The 17,428-nt window shown below is 45.9% G+C and overlaps 1 protein-coding gene across 1 annotated transcript in view; it reads left to right on the top strand.

Annotated features, from left to right (window-relative positions):
* The first annotated feature begins 78 nt into the window (after positions 1–78).
* CSE1L (chromosome segregation 1 like) overlaps positions 79–17,428 on the top strand; it is a 35,327-nt gene continuing 17,977 nt past the window's right edge. The window contains exons 1-12 of the mRNA XM_082271186.1: positions 79–126; positions 4,923–5,011; positions 6,057–6,199; positions 6,911–7,012; positions 7,094–7,239; positions 8,858–8,948; positions 9,770–9,877; positions 10,652–10,744; positions 14,099–14,266; positions 14,679–14,808; positions 16,318–16,383; positions 16,534–16,736. Of these exons, the coding sequence (XP_082127312.1) occupies positions 4,927–5,011; positions 6,057–6,199; positions 6,911–7,012; positions 7,094–7,239; positions 8,858–8,948; positions 9,770–9,877; positions 10,652–10,744; positions 14,099–14,266; positions 14,679–14,808; positions 16,318–16,383; positions 16,534–16,736 (1,335 nt within the window). The 5' untranslated portion in view covers positions 79–126; positions 4,923–4,926. The remainder of the gene's footprint in view (positions 127–4,922; positions 5,012–6,056; positions 6,200–6,910; positions 7,013–7,093; positions 7,240–8,857; positions 8,949–9,769; positions 9,878–10,651; positions 10,745–14,098; positions 14,267–14,678; positions 14,809–16,317; positions 16,384–16,533; positions 16,737–17,428) is intronic.

The following is a 17,428-nucleotide window of genomic DNA, read 5'->3' as shown; positions in this document are numbered from 1 at the left end:
TTTTACTCCCATTTTTTTTCCTCATTTAATGAAGATATCAGATTTGTTTACTTATATTTCCACTTTAATCTTTTTTTCCAGATACAGAACTTTGGCTATACATTGAAATACCACAAGATACTGAAGGTAAGCTCCAGACTGGCCGAAGGGCAGAAAACATGGAAGCGTTTATTATCCTGGTCCATACACTGCAAGATTTAAGATTTTGTGAACTCTCCCCCCGTATACAGAGCATCCAGGAAAGTATTCACAGTGCTTCATTTCTCCCACATTTTATGTTACAGCCTTATTCCAAAATGGATTCAATTAATTATTTCCCTCAAAATTCTACAAACAATCCCCCCATAATAACAATGTGAAAAAAGTTGGTTTGAAATGTTTGCAAATTTATTAAAAATGAAAAAATCCCATGTACAGAAGTATCACAGCCTTTGCCATGACACTCAAAATTGAGTTTGGGTGCATCCTGTTTCCACTGATCATCCTTGAGATGTTTCTACAACTTGATTGGAGTCCACCTGTGGTAAATTCAGTTGATTGGACATGATTTGGAAAGGCACGCACCTGTCTATATAAGGTCCCACAGTTTACAGTGCATGTCAGAGCACAAACCAAGCCATGAAGTCCAAGGAATTGTCTGTAGACCTCTGAGACAGGATTGTATGGAGGCAAAGATCTGGGGAAGGGTACAGAAAAATTTCTGCAGCCATGAAGGTCCTAATGAGCACAGTGGCCTCCATTATCAGTAAATGGAAGCAGTTTGGAACCACCAGGACTCTTTCTAGAATGAGACACCCGGCCAAGCTGAGCGATCGGGGGAGAAGGTCCTTAGTCAAGGAGGTGACCAAGAACCCGATCGTCACTCTGACAGAGCTCCAGCGTTTCTCTGGAGAGAAGAGAACCTTCCAGGAGAACAACCATCTCTGCAGCACTCCACCAATCAAGCCTGTATGGCTGTGGCCAGTTGGATGTCACTCCTCAGTAAAAGGCACATGACAGCCAGCCTGGAGTTTGCCAAAAGGCACCTGAAGGACTCTGTTTCATCAGACCAGAGAATTTTGTTTCTCATGGTCTGAGAGTCCTTCAGGTGCCTTTTGGCAAACTCCAGGCGGGCTGTCATGTGCCTTTTACTGAGGAGTGGCTTCCGTCTGGCCACTCCACTAATCAGGCCTGTATGGTAGGGTGGCCAGATGGAAGCCTCTCCTCAGTAAAAGGCACATGACAGCCCGCCTGGAGTTTGCCAAAAGGCACCTGAAGGACTCTGTTTCATCAAACCAGAGAATTTTGTTTCTCATGGTCTGAGAGTCTTTCAGGTGCCTTTTGGCAAACTCCAGAGGGGCTGTCATGTGCCTTTTGCTGAGGAGTGACTTCTGTCTGGCCACTCCACTAATCAGGCCTGTATGGTAGGGTGGCCAGACGGAAGCCACTCCTCAGTAAAAGGCACATGACAGCCCGCCTGGAGTTTGCCAAAAGGCACCTGAAGGACTCTCAGACCATGAGAAACAAAATTCTCTGGTTTGATGAAACAGAGTCCTTCAGGTGCCTTTTGGCAAACTCCAGGCGGGCTGTCATGTGCCTTTTACTGAGGAGTGGCTTCCGTCTGGCCACCCTACCATACAGGCCTGATTAGTGGAGTGGCCAGACAGAAGTCACTCCTCAGTAAAAGGCACATGACAGCCCCTCTGGAGTTTGCCAAAAGGCACCTGAAGGACTCTCAGACCATGAGAAACAAAATTCTCTGCTCTGATGAAACAAAGATTGAACTCTTTGACCTGAATGGCAAACCAGGCACTGCCCATCACCTGGCAAATACCATCCCTACAGTGAAGCATGGTGGTGGCAGCATTATGCTGTGGAGATGTTTTTTCAGTGGCAGTAACTGGGAGACTAGTCAGGATCGAGAGAAAGATGAATGCAGCAATGTACAGAGACATCCTTGATGAAAACCTGCTCCAGAGCATTCTGGACCTCAGACCGGACCGAAGGTTCATCTTCCAACAGGACAACGACCCTAAGCACACAGCCAAGATAACAAAGGAGTGGCTACAGGACAACTTTGTGAATGTCCTTGAGTGGCCCAGACTTGAACCCGATTGAACATCTCTGGAGAGATCTGAAAATGGCTGTGCACCGACACTCCCCCATCCAACCTGATGGAGCTCCACAGGTCATGCAAAGAAGAATGGGGAGAAACTGCCCAAAACTAGGAGTGCCAAGCTTGTAGCATCATACTCAAAAAGACTTGAGACTGTAATTGGTGCCAAAGGAGCTTCACCAAAGTATCGGGCAAAGGGTATGAATACTTATGTACATGAAAAAAGAGGGGTGGAGGCATCACTAAGTTCAGTATTAAAAGGATACATTTAATACAAGTGGTTAAAAACATTTACAATCATGGGCACATCTGAAAGTGAAGGGTCTAACTGCTTCCATTGTGATCCTGAGGACTGGATTGCTCCAACGTCACTGTGGATTGAAGGCTGGCTTGCCTCGGTGGTGCTTCCGCATTGGGCCATCGTGGAACGCGGAGGCGGAAGTGACGTCATCGGGGCGGGCAATGCAGAACACTGAGTCATTGGAAACTGGAAGGCTACACACTCGGAGCAGGCAGCTACTAACGAGCGCGTAGCCTTCCAGTTTCCACAGACTGTCTTCTAGACTACCCGCCCTGTAACAGTGACGTCACTTCCGCCCCCACGTTCCACGCTGGCCCAACGCGGAAGCATCAGAGGAAAGCCAGCCTTCCATCCACAGTGGCGTTGGAGCAATCCAGTCCTCAGGATCACAATGGAAGCAGTTAGACCCTTCACTTTCAGATGTGCCCATGATGATTTACACTGTTTTTAACCACTTGTATTAACTGCACCCGTTTTAATACTGCACTTAGTGGCGCCTCCCCCCCTCCTTCTTTTTTTTTTTCTTATACACCTTACAGAGCAAGTGCACTCTCGGAGGATGGCAACCTGAACAACGGTGTAATTTCTCTGCATGGACAGCAGACCCATCCTATTCCCTATAATAACAGTCCAGCTGACTCTATGACATTAGTATTGTGGAGCACCAGACTCCCATCATTAATCCTTTTCTGTGAATACTTATGTGCATGGGATTTTTTTCCTTTTTTATTTTTAATAAATTTATATAGATTTCAAACAAACTTCTTTCACGTTGTCATTATGGGGGATTGTTTGTAGAATTTTGAGGAAAATAATGAATTAAGTCCATTTTGGAATAAGGCTGTAACATAACAAAATGTGGAAAAAGTGAAGCGCTTTGAATACTTTCCAGATGCTCTGTATCTGTGCTTCCTGAATAGTATCACATTGGTGCCATTATAATCGTCCTTCCTCCTACAATCCAGCATTCAAGTGGGAGTAAACTCCTATGTATGATTTTTACCTATATGAGGCTTACCTATAGGTACAGCAAATATCTCCTAAATGTGCACCGTGCAATGCATCCTAGTGCAGTATTATTTAACCGCTTAACGACTGCCCGCCGCAGTTATATGCGGGGAGCGATCACGGGTGTCAGGCGGCATTGGAGTCCTTGCTGACTAGCGGGGGCGGGAGTGCGCCGCCACGCCGTCGCCCCCTATCTGCAGGTGCGCGACCGACGTATACCTACGTCGGTTCACACACCTGCAGATAGGGGGCGAGCGCGTGCTGGTGGCGCACTCCCGCCCCCCGCTCGGCAGCGGGGACTCCGATGCACGGGGCAGGCGGCTCCAATTGCCGCTGAGAGAGAACGGTCTGCTGTTGTAAACACAGCTGACCGTTCTTCTCCCTGGAATGATCACAGAGCGCCTGTGATCCTTCTATATAGGATTACAGGTCTCTATGGTGATTTCACAAGCCACGCCCCCCCCCCCCCACAGTTAGAAACACGCCCCTTGGTACACATTTAACCCTTTTATCACCCAGTGTTAACCCCCTTCCCTGCCAGTGTCATTGTTACAGTAACAGTGCATATTTTTAGCACTGATTACTGTAGTAATGTCACTGGTCCCCCCAAAAATGTCAGTCAGGGGTCCAATCTGTCCATCGCAGTCCTGCTAAAAATCGCAGATTGCCGCATTAATAGTAAAAAAATAAATAAAAATGACAAATCTTTCTCGTAGTTGGTAGACGCGATAACTTTTGTGCAAACCAATCAAAATACACTTATTGCATTTTTTTTTTTTTTTTTTTACCACAAATATGTAGCAGAAAACTGGCCAAAAATGTTAAATTTTTTATTTTTTGGAAATGTTATATAGCAGAATGTGAAAAATATTGTTTTTTTTTTTCAGAATTGTTGCTCTTGTTTATAGCGCAAAAAATAAAAATTGCAGAGGTGATCAAATACCACCAAAAGAAAGTTCTATTTGTGGGAAAAAAAGGACATCAATTTTATTTGGGTACAGCGTCGCACGACCGCGCAATTGTCAAAGTAACGCAGTGCCGAATCGCAAAATATGGCCTGGTCATTAAGGGGCAAATCTTCCGGTCCAAAAGTGGTTAAGCTGCCCGAGGCCCAATTTTTTTATTTTTTGTATGCAATTTACTACCACTTTGTCAGATTAGCAGTTCTTCAGGCCAGAATGGTATCGCATGTGGTGGACATGAAGGCCCCCCTCTTTTACAATCCTGGATTCAGTATTGACTCATCCATGGGATTGGCAATAAAGACCCTGCTACCGGCCTCTAACAATCCAGATTTCAGTGTCTGATCAGCCAATCTTAAGGCTCGAATGGTATCACACGTGTGAGTGGGGGGAGCTTGTTTTACTGTCTGCAGGTTGATCCTGAGTTGTAGTGAGAAATGGTGTAGGTGTGGTAAGTACAGGAACCTAGCGGTGCCCACTGCAGAGCATGCTGGTTCCCTCCACAATCCTCAACATACTGATTGCAGCTGTATGATACTTTCCCTTCTCTGTGTAGAACAATGGAGCTGAGCGATGCCAATCTCCAGGCTCTGACCGAATATCTTCGGAAGACTCTGGACCCTGATCCAGCTGTGAGACGTCCTGGTATGTACAGTGCCAAAGTATGTCATAGATTTCTATTCCTTGCTCCTTTAATGAGAGCCGGTGCTGTGTGCCGAGTCTGTGGATATCCCGTGTTCTCCTCTATGGCGATATCATTATATGAAGGTTGTAGAGTCAGTGGATATCCCGTGTTCTTCTCCTATGGAGATACCAATATATGAACATTGTAGCTTCAGTGGATATCCCATGTTCTCCTCTATGGAGATAACATCATATGAACTTTGTAGAGTCAGTGGGTGGTATCCGTGTTCTCCTCTATGGAGATACCATTATATGAACATTGTAGAGTCAGTGGATATCCCGTGTTCTCCTCTATGGAGATACCCTTATATGAACATTGTAGAGTCAGTGGGTGGTATCCGTGTTCTCCTCTATGGAGATGCCATTATATGAACATTGTAGAGTCAGTGGGTGGTATCCGTGTTCTCCTCCTATGGAGATACCATTATATGAACATTGTAGAGTCAGTGGATATCCCGTGTTCTCCTCTATGGAGATACGCTTATATGAACATTGTAGAGTCAGTGGGTGGTATCCGTGTTCTCCTCTATGGAGATACCATTATATGAACATTGTAGAGTCAGTGGGTGGTATCCGTGTTCTCCTCTATGGAGATACCATTATATGAACATTGTAGAGTCAGTGGGTGGTATCCGTGTTCTCCTCTATGGAGATACCATTATATGAACATTGTAGAGTCAGTGGGTGGTATCCCGTGTTCTCCTCTATGGAGATACCCTTATATGAACATTGTAGAGTCAGTGGATGGTATCCGTGTTCTCCTCTATGGAGATACCATTATATGAACATTGTAGAGTCAGTGGATATCCCGTGTTCTCCTCTATGGGGATACCATTATATGAACATTGTAGAGTCAGTGGATGATCCTGTGTTCTCCTGTATGGAGATACCATTATATGAACATAAACATCAATGTCAATTGATGATATCACTTACCCACCCCTACAGCTGTGGGGGGGGGGTGGACAGTACTAACCTGACTTCTTCCAATTCTCTGTGACTTTAGCGGAAAAGTATCTGGAATCTGTAGAAGCCAGTGCCAACTATCCCCTGCTGCTATTAACACTTTTGGAACGTTCCCAGGACAACGTTATCAAAGTGTGCTCATCGGTCACTTTCAAAAATTACATCAAGAGGAACTGGAGGATTGTGAGTACCTGTGTGTTGGGGGTCTGTCTCATCCCTCTATGCGGAGCTCCTGGGCATCCATCTCTTTGCTGTGTGCAGGGCTCCTGGGCGTCCCTCCCAGTGTGAGGAGGGCTATGGAGGGTCTACCTCTTGTGTGTGGGGTTTCTCTTGGTTCCTTTCCTCCGTGTTTGGGAGGGGGGGGGGGGGAGTCTGTCTCGGTGTGCTGGGCTCCTTCTTCCTGTGTTTGTGGCTCCTGGGGGCCCCCTTGCTAAGCTTTTATTGCAGCCTTTTACAGGTCCGATTAGAAAGAGGGAATGGAAGAATAGGCAAGGCCCAAGGAAATAGGGATGGGGGAATGGGCAATGATTAAGGGAAAGGGGGTTGGGGAATGGGCCAGCATTAGGGAGACAGGAGAATGGGCAAAGATTGAAGAAGAGGGGATGGGGGAATGGGCAAGGGTTATGGAAGAGTGGCTGGGGGAATGGGCAAGGGTTGAAGAAGGGGGAATGGGCAAGGCTTGAAGAAGGGGGATGGGTTAATGAGCAAAGAGTGATGTGGGGGGGGGGGGGTGGACAAATGGGCAGGGATTGAAGAAGAGGGAATATGGGGATGGGAATGGATATATGAAGGGGGATATGGGCAAGGATTTATGAAAAGGGAGATGGGAAACAGGACTGTTTAACAATAAAATGTTGTGTTGTTGTTTTTATTAGAAGTGTCTTTTGTTGTTAGATTGAAGATGAGCCAAATAAGATCTGTGAGGCAGACCGTGTCGCTATTAAAGCCAACATAGTAAACCTGATGCTGAGCAGCCCAGAGCAGATTCAGAAACAGGTAAGTTCTCTCCCTTTTACCCGGTTCTGGTGAGCCCAGTCATCTGTGTGATTCTCATGCTCTAACCTCCACTCTCTTTAGCTCAGTGACGCCATCAGTATCATCGGGCGAGAAGACTTCCCTCAGAAATGGCCGGATTTATTGACGGAAATGGTCAATCGCTTCCAGAGTGGAGATTTCCATGTGATTAATGGTGTCCTTCACACTGCTCACTCTTTATTCAAGAGGTACAGAGTGCCCCTCTCCTTTGTGTTGTTGTACCCTTATGTGTGCAATTGGGTAAAAAGTGGACCTGAACTCAGAAAGTGAAGATCTGCCAAGTTAAAGGGAACATCTAGAAATATTGTGCCTAAGCTGTACCATGAAAAATTAACCTTTTTGTTTTCAAATCCTCCTGATAAATGTCAGCGCACTTCCTGTGCTTACGCACTCTTGCTCTGTGGCCTCATAGTTGTATATCTGCAGTGTGAGTTTTAGGGCACACGCAGTTCAATCAGGATATCTGGGCCCACGTCTTGCATCGTAGGTCCTGAAATGCACTGGGGGCCACTCACTTATGTACAGAGATAACCAGCTGGGGAACCCTTAGGGAACAGTAAGCCAGGCTTGCCTGTTGTTGCAGAAGCACCTCCTCTGTTTCTAGCAACAGATTCATTGCTACCATGTAGTGGTAGAGCAGCTAAAGTTCTCAGATACTTAAAGCGGAGCTCCACCCAAAAGCGGAGGTTTTGCTTTAAGCACTCTCTTCCCCCCCCCCCCCCTCCTATGCCCCATATTTGGCATGTTGTTTTTTTTAGGGGGGGGGAGCGGATGCCTAGTTTTGGCAGGTATCTGCTCCCATTTCCACTCGGACCGCCTTGACGACCTGAGCGGAAGTTCGCTACTCCCCCCCCCCCCCCCTGCTATTTTCTGGGACACTTCACAGGTCCTAGAAGATTGCCCTACCATTCAGAAGGCGCAGTGTGACTTGCGCATGCGCAGTCTGCACCTAGCTGTGAAGCCGCAAGCTGTCATAGCCGGGTGCCCACAGTTGTAATGCCGAAGAGAGGGAGAGAATCGATTGTTTTAGGTGGCCACATCGCTGGATCCTGGGACAGGTGCGTGTGTGTTTAATAAAAGTCAGCAGCTACACTTTTTGTTGCTGCTGGATTTTAATAAACACAAAAATGACTGGAACTCTGCTTGCTAAAACCCAGACAGCTGATGGCTGGGAAGGTTTGAGGGGTTGTCTCTGACTGTCAGTCGGAGACAGCAGATTTGGAGTTCAGTCAGACTCGGTCAGCAGATTTGGAGTTAGACTTCATGATCTGCTGAGTTGCTTAGTGTTCTTGCTGGAGTGGAAAATGTTCCTGAGAACCTGCCATGCAAGAATCTCCCTGCTTCTGCTTAATTCATTCTGTGATCTGTGTTTCCTCTACGGCTATCATTACCCAACTAGTCATCAAGGTGGCAGCTCTGACATGAGGGAGTAAATCCCTGCTCCTTTACCAAGATGGCCACCTCCACACAGACACCGTGCAGAGGAAGGCATGGTAAGTCAGGAATGGGGAAAAGATCAGCTGCAGGGAGACCACGAGCAAAACTGGTGACCAGGCCTTTGTCCTCCTCCTACCTTTTTTTGGGCACAGCTTCCACAGTACAGGCTCTTTAATATCTTTAAAAGTATAATTATCTTTTATGTGCCTTGATCATAAAGCAGTGGGGCCACTTCCTAGCCAGAAAGCCCCCTTGCCCTTAATACCTGTTCTACATTATTTAATAATTGAGGAACTTTTAAACTGTTTACACAGAGACAGATGAAGTGCTTTTAATTTCCTGTAAGTTGCTGTTTGTTCTCCCTTTTAGGTATCGCCATGAGTTTAAATCCAGCGAGCTGTGGACTGAGATTAAGCTGGTACTGGATACCTTTGCTGCTCCCCTCACCAACCTCTTCCAGGTACTTCTATGTACTCTGCATGTCCAGAATCTTTGGGGATTTATTACATAGAGGGGTTTTGGGGGTATGTTCCCGTTGTATACCTCAATGTGAGTGCCACATCCCAGTTGAATATGAAACAAAGTGTTTGATGTCATCCACTGCTGGGAGAAGACTACTTAACAGCTACCACCTAAGTCAGATGTGACTGGCTTCTACCCGACTGGCCAAGCACTTTTACCAATCATAATTTAACAACCTCCAGCACAATCCCTAAGGAAGGGGTTTTACCCCGAAACGTTGGATAAACCTGGAGTAGATGGTTGAGCGTTTGAGTGTATCTGCATTTTTATAATCATCAGTTTTGCCAATTTTTATTGTACATTTACTGTATTATCCTATACTTTTGTATGTTTTTTTTTCTTCTTCTTTTTTTGTATATTTAAATAAAATTTACTAAAACCGACAAAGATTTTATACATTTTGAGTTGCCTATAAAATCCCACCCCTAGGGGATCAAACACTTTGTTTCATACATAGAGGGGTTCACACATAATACAGGTGACCAGAGTATGACTCCCCATACTCTACATTTCTGTTCAGTGGTCTGAGCTAGGTACAATGATAGATCTCCCTGCTCTCCTATTGCTAGTAAAGGATACTTGGTCATATCCCCAGTCACAGTAAATATGAAATATTCCCCAGGTGCATTTCACAGTAGATCTGGAATATTCCCTATGCCCTGGATGCCAGGCACAATGGATCTGAAATATATTTCATACCCCTGGCCACCGGTCTCAGTACATTTTGTGCCATAATACATGTTGTCTCTCTTCCTGCAGGCAACCATCGGTCTGTGTAATACTCATGCCAGTGATGTCGCTGCTTTAAAAGTTCTTTTCTCCTCGTTGATTCTGATTGCCAAACTCTTCTACAGCTTAAACTTTCAGGTAAGCTCTCCACATGTGTGGCTCTGAGGGTGACCTGTACAGTGTAGAATGGCTCTGCCCAGCATTGTGTAGACCAGTGTTTCCCAACTCCGGTCCTCAGGGCACACTAACAGGCCAGGTTTGCAAGAAAACTGAAATACATCACAGGTGAAATCATTTGCTGCTCAGCCATTGCAGTATTCTAGTCTGCATCTCCCCAAGGTGACACGTAAGGACATAATCTGGTCTGATAGTGTGCCCTGAGGACTGGAGTTGAGAAACACTGGTGTAGATATCTCTGTGCTTCTCCTGTCCTCAGGCTGGCAGTGTATACATTAATAATGGTGGTGGTTTTAGTCGGCCATGGCAAGCTGTGTGAATAAAGCCAGGTTCACATGGCAGCTACACTGTTGATCCATTCTGCTGGAAGTGAGGAGAAGCAACCCGATGGGAGCTGCAGGATAATTCTAGATGGAGATTGCATAGATCTGATGACTTTCTCCCCATCCTCATGTGATCACACCCCTATCTGAGTTGATCAAGCACCAGCTATGTCACAAGGCTAGGAAGGCAAGTGAGTCTCATGCTCACTATACACACAAGCAGCCATATTTCCCTTTTCTCCTGACCACAGGAGACACAGGGAGGGCAAGTGTAAGCTGGTGCTGGGCCACCGCTAAAGAGCACCTGTTCTCAAAGCACAGGCTCTCCCATGGGGTCTTTCCACCCAGAGCTGATATTTCAGTGTTTGGATGCTGAAGCGTTAAACAACCTGATATTTTGTCATCTATTTAGGATCTCCCAGAGTTTTTTGAAGATAACATGGAGACCTGGATGACCAACTTTCACAGCCTGCTAACTCTGGACAACAAGCTACTGCAGACAGACGTAAGGACTCCACCTTTTATGGAAATTTATACTAATCCTCTAAAATGCACTTTTGGGTCTACATCTTGGTGAGGTGGGTCCAGGGTTGCCAACTGTCTGTAAATTTACTGACCGTAAATCAGTGACTTTTACAACTGTTGGTAAATATAGGGCAGATAATTTGTCATGCTGTGTTGACTTTGTTTGTGTAAACCAGGCAAATTACTTGGTATGTGTATTGTCATATCGGGTTTTTCTTATTGTGTTTATACTGTTTACAAATCTTAATTTTTAATAGTTCTGTCCATTTTTCAGGTTGTCAGTAAAAGATGTGCTTGGTCAGTACATTTCCTATGTTTTGTCAGTAAAAAATGCCACAGGAGGATGGCAACCCTGGATGAGTCATAGCCACTTGACCCCCTGGGCCAATTCTGACACTTCTCACAAACATGTAAAATAAATTTGTACTAGATAATTACCTAGAATCCCCAAACATTAATTTTCTGAAAACAGACACTGGAGAAAAAAATGGTGGTCGTAGTTTGTCACACAATATTTGCTCAGCAGTTTTTGAAATGCAATTTTTTTGGGAAACATTAACTTTAATTTTAGTGCACACAAACACTATACAATACTCATTTGTTTTGGTAAGATACAAAAGACGTTGTCACAGTGAGTAAACCGATACCTAACATGTCGTGCTTGAATTTTGCGTACACCCGTAGAATGGCGACAAACTATGGTACTTAAAAATCTCCATGGGTGATGCTTTCAAAGCCTCTACAGGTTACTAGTTTTAGATTTACAGAATTTCTGGTGGTAAAACTATAGCACTCGGGACGTTCACATTGATGCCTCGTGTGTGGTGCGATCACCATTTACATATGCGTGCTGGACAAGCGTGCGCAGGGAGGAAAGGCAGGTCATTTGTTTTTGACTTTTTTTTTTTTTTTATTTCTTTTTTTTATTGAGATATATATATATATATATATACATACATATACAGTGGGTACGGAAAGTATTCAGACCCCCTTAAATTTTTCACTCTTTGTTATATTGCAGCCATTTGCTAAAATCATTTAAGTTCATTCTTCTTCCTCATGAATGTACACATAGCACCCCATACTGACAGAAAAACACAGAATTGTTGACATTGTTGCAGATTTATTAAAAAAGAAAAACTGAAATATCACATGGTCCTAAGTATTCAGACCCTTTGCTCAGTATTTAGTAGAAGCCCCCTTTTGATCTAATACAGCCAGGAGTCTTTTTGGGAAAGATGCAACAAGTCTTTCACACCTGGATTTGGGGATCCTCTGCCATTCCTCCTTGCAGATCCTCTCCAGTTCTGTCAGGTTGGATGGTAAACGTTGGTGGACGGCCATTTTTAGGTCTCTCCAGAGATGCTCAATTGGGTTTAAGTCAGGGCTCTGGCTGGGCCATTCAAGAACAGTCACGGAGTTGTTGTGAAGCCACTCCTTCGTTATTTTAGCTGTGTGCTTAGGGTCATTGTCTTGTTGGAAGGTAAACCTTCGGCCCAGTCTGAGGTCCAGAGCACTCTGGAGAAGGTTTTTGTCCAGGATATCCCTGTACTTGGCCGCATTCATCTTTCCCTCGATTGCAACCAGTCGTCCTGTCCCTGCAGCTGAAAAACACCCCCACAGCATGATGCTGCCACCACCATGCTTCACTGTTGGGACTGTATTGGACAGGTGATGAGCAGTGCCTGGTTTTCTCCACACATACCGCTTAGAATTAAGGCCAAAAAGTTCTATTTTGGTCTCGTCAGACCAGAGAATCTTATTTCTCACCATCTTGGAGTCATTCAGGTGTTTTTTAGCAAACTCCATGCGGGCTTTCATGTGTCTTACACTGAGGAGAGGCTTCCGTCGGGCCACTCTGCCATAAAGCCCCGACTGGTGGAGGGCTGCAGTGATGGTTGACTTTCTACAACTTTCTCCCATCTCCTGACTGCATCTCTGGAGCTGAGCCACAGTGATCTTTGGGTTCTTCTTTACCTCTCTCACCAAGGCTCTTCTCCCCCGATAGCTCAGTTTGGCCGGACGGCCAGCTCTAGGAAGGGTTCTGGTCGTCCAAACGTCTTCCATTTGAGGATTATGGAGGCCACTGTGCTCTTAGGAACCTTTAGTGCAGCAGAAATCTTTTTGTAACCTTGGCCAGATCTGTGCCTTGCCACAATTCTGTCTGTGAGCTCTTCAGGCAGTTCCTTTGACCTCATGATTCTCATTTGCTCTGACATGCATTGTGATCTGGAAGGTCTTATTTAGACAGGTGTGTGGCTTTCCTAATCAAGTCCAATCAGTATAATCAAACACAGCTGGACTCAAATGAAGGTGTAGAACCATCTCAAGGATGATCAGAAGAAATGGAAAGCACCTGAGTTAAATATATGAGTGTCACAGCAAAGGGTCTGAATACTTAGGACCATGTGATATTTCAGTTTTTCTTTTTTAATAAATCTGCAACAATGTCAACAATTCTGTGTTTTTCTGTCAGTATGGGGTGCTATGTGTACATTCATGAGGAAGAAGAATGAACTTAAATGATTTTGGCAAATGGCTGCAATATAACAAAGAGTGAAAAATTTAAGGGGGTCTGAATACTTTCCGTACCCACTGTATATATAAATATATACATTTTTTTTTTTTTTTTTTTTATAACCCCCTTTATTGCTATCAGACAGGATGAACAACGTCCCTTATGATAGCTGGGGCAGTGACAAGTATTCTCTACTGAGAGATCTGGGAACTATTAGACCCCAGGTCTCTCCTCTGACCTCAAAAGCATCTTCCTTTGATTTGGTGCTTTACAAGCCAGTAAAGGCTTCTGCACAACAAACCAGAAGTAGCAAAATCGTCGTCCCTTCCAGTTTCATAGACCATAGAGATGATCAGGAAACAGAAGTTCCTCCTTCATCTCTATGGTGTGTTGCACCAACTGCCGGTCTCAGTCTTAGGCTGCCCAGTGGAACAAGAGAGCCTGGGAAGGAGGCTAGAGGGGGGACCACATTCCACCACATGTAAAAGCGATCCTTTTTGACAAGCGAGGGAATATTTGGTAGTATTAGATTTGTGTTTTGGAGGTAGAATATATAACATTTGATATGCAGGGGGAGTATTAACTTGATGCTCAATGCTTATAGGTGACATATTGGACTGTCACTATAGATCACCATGGCATTGTCTCTCTATAAATAGTAGTGAATGTACTTTTTATTGTAGGAGGAGGGAATATAACGTACACCGTGGCATTATATGTTTGTGAATGTCATTCTCGCTGCAGAGCAAGGAGGGAATATAACATACGATGTGGCAATGTAATGTTATATCCTGGTTAATTTCATTCTCATTGCAGGATGAGGAAGAGGCAGGACTGCTGGAGTTACTTAAATCACAAATCTGTGACAACGCTGCTTTGTACGCCCAGAAATATGACGAAGAGTTCCAACCTTACCTACCACGCTTCGTTACAGCAATATGGAACCTCCTGGTGACTACCGGACAGGAAGTAAAATACGACTTGGTAAGTGGCGACCTTACTCAAAGGGAATTGGTACACAGATTTTTACTCTCAGCATCCAGTTTAATGTTGCAATAGAATACCGGAGTCAGTCAGGCTGACTCCAATCAATTCCTGAAGTGTCCAGCGTTCCTTGCTCTGTCAGTTTTCATACCGACAATATGTATATCGGATGAGGGTGCACCAGCAGGCTAGAGTCCAGGGGGCTTTAATAACAGCAGAAGAGCCTTGACATGTTTTGCACTTAGTCATACGGTGTGAGCTAGGGAGTCAGTGAACAGGAGGGAGTGTGGTTGTTGGGCAGTCCCCTAGCAGCAGTGGTCATAGTTTGTGCTCATACTAACACAATGAAAATATTGTCTGATATGCTAGTCAGTGACATAAATGGTTACATATATCTTGTTGTTTATCACAGCTGGTGAGCAATGCCATTCAGTTCCTGGCATCTGTATGTGAGCGGCCACACTACAAGAACCTGTTTGAGGACCCTAGCACCCTGACCAGTATCTGTGAGAAGGTTATCGTCCCCAATATGGAATTCAGAGGTATGAGGATTTGGAATACACAGCACTTGACCCAGCATGCTGCACTGACAATGGGCCGCACAAATACTCCGTATGAAGGCTCGGAAATTGCAGTCATTATACTCATTGAGCCCAAACTGAAGTCAGCAAAAACTTTGTAAAGTAATAGTGTGTTAGAAAATATCTGTGATGGGTGGGTGCAATTACCTTAGAAAAGTTTCCAAAAAACATTTATACCCCCCTAGGTGAATGCAGCATCAATCCAATGCTGCATTTGTCCCTGTCCCCTGTCCCCCCCCCCCCGCTGCTGCTAAGAACGAGAACGGAGCGATTAAAGATCCCTGTTCAGTCTTCAGTGAGCAGAAAGCCAGTAACTGTTAGTCACTGGCTCTCTGCTCTGCCCCGGGCTATGGAGGGGCAGGAGTGGCTGGCTCAGGTTCTCAGCGACTCACTGAGGGGCTGAGCCAGCTGCTGGCCCAGCTGATCCTGTAAAGTCAGGATCTTTCCAGAGCCTGGACCGGCTCAGTGTCGTCAGCTGATAAGATTTTGGCCTCCTGTCAGCTGAATCTGGGTCACAGGAGTGCAGAACAAAGTGCACTCCAGTGATTTCCAGGTGAAGTAGGCCCAAAAAAACTTTGGCCCTACTTCTCCTTTAGTTTCACCCATGTATGCTACTAATTTGGTTTGAATGCCAGAATTTTATTAAAGCCCAGTTCCACCTGAGGTGCTGGTCGTTTGATGTGAAATAAGCAATCTGCTGTCCTTACACAGATCTGTTTCACTAAAATATAATGTGGAACTCCCCTTCCTTCTGATTTTATGTTGGATACTCTCCATCTCCTCTAGCACGTCTGCAGTCTCTGGCCATCTCCTCTAGCACATCTGCAGTCTCTGACCATCTCCTCTAGCACGTCTGCAGTCTCTGACCATCTCCTCTAGCACGTCTGCAGTCTCTGACCATCTCCTCTAGCACGTCTGCAGTCTCTGACCATCTCCTCTAGCACGTCTGCAGTCTCTGACCATCTCCTCTAGCACGTCTGCAGTCTCTGGCCATCTCCTCTAGCACGTCTGCAGTCTTTGACCATTTTCTATAACTTGGCATTTACTGAAAATTATCTGTTGCCCTTCGGTAATGTCAGGGGCCGCACTGGAGGCCCAATACATCAAGTGAATTGGCCACCACTGCAATAGGAAGTTGTGAGAACATATAAACTCTTATTGGAAAAAAAAAACCCCTGCAGGATGATAGACCAGAATGACATCACATTCTGAGAGACCTCTATAGCGAGGTCTTGTATTGTTAGGCCTGCACAGACTTATAAGGCCCTCCCAAAAACCATACAAAATGTCTGTGATTCATGAGAGATCAGGAATATATCCTCTGAATATTCTTCAGCCTGGTTAATGGTGGTGTCTTCATAATGCACAGACAAGTGTAATAGGCTGCATGGACCACTGTTCTGTGCATTTACTCCTGGAAATATTTCAATGTCTTTCTCGCCTGTTCACACTCTGTCTCTCACTTTGCAGCTGCTGATGAGGAAGCATTTGAAGACAATTCAGAGGAATACATCCGTAGGGATCTGGAGGGATCCGGTAAGAATCTTACATGATAGATGTGCAGGATTTTGGCATTCCTTTGTGATGCATGTCAGGACTAGAGGCTTCTTGTAGAACGTCCGGTGCCTGCTGGATAACATACAGGTTATGTTAAATTGATATTTGTCTTTTTTTTGATGGCTCCAGATATAGATACCAGGCGGCGAGCTGCTTGTGATCTGGTGCGTGGCCTGTGCAAGTTTTTTGAGGGGCCTGTTACCAACATCTTCTCGTGTTATGTCAACTCTATGCTTCAAGAATACGCTAAAAACCCCACCATCAACTGGAAACACAAAGATGCCGCAATCTACCTGGTGACGTCACTGGCGTCAAAAGCCCAGACTCAGAAGGTGAGTCTAGAACAATAAAGAAACATGGACACATAGGTGGAACTAAAGTAATCGTAGTCACTTTTTGTGTGTGTCTTCTCACACCAATCTCTGGCTATATTGCAAGACTGTAGAGCCACTGCCCTTTGGGTCGGTAGAGGGGTGGTTGAAGAGTATTTGAACCTCTGCCCTCTCGCTGGGTGGAGGGACTGGACCCGCTGCCCTCTCGCTGGGTGGAGGGGACTGGACCCGCTGCCCTCTCGCTGGGTGGAGGGGACTGGATCGGCTGCCCTCTCGCTGGGTGGAGGGGACTGGAGCGGCTTCCCTCTCGCTGGGTGGAGGGGACTGGAGCGGCTTCCCTCTCGCTGGGTGGAGGGGACTGGAGCGGCTTCCCTCTCGCTGGGTGGAGGGGACTGGAGCGGCTTCCCTCTCGCTGGGTGGAGGGGACTGGAGCGGCTGCCCTCTCGCTGGGTGGAGGGGACTGGAGCGGCTGCCCTCTCGCTGGGTGGAGGGGACTGGAGCGGCTGCCCTCTCGCTGGGTGGAGGGGACTGGAGCGGCTGCCCTCTCGCTGGGTGGAGGGGACTGGAGCGGCTGCCCTCTCGCTGGGTGGAGGGGGCTGGAGCGGCTGCCCTCTGGCTGAGTGGAGGGGACTGGAGCGGCTGCTCTCTCGCTGGGTGGAGGGGAATGGAGCCGGTGGCTGGAGGGAATGGAG

The sequence above is a fragment of the Pelophylax lessonae genome, assembly GCF_965119305.1.
Source record: "Pelophylax lessonae genome assembly, chromosome: 11".
NCBI lineage: Eukaryota > Metazoa > Chordata > Amphibia > Anura > Ranidae > Pelophylax > Pelophylax lessonae.
The sequence above is the reverse complement of the archived record's forward strand: the minus strand, read 5'-3'. Positions and strand labels throughout refer to the sequence as shown.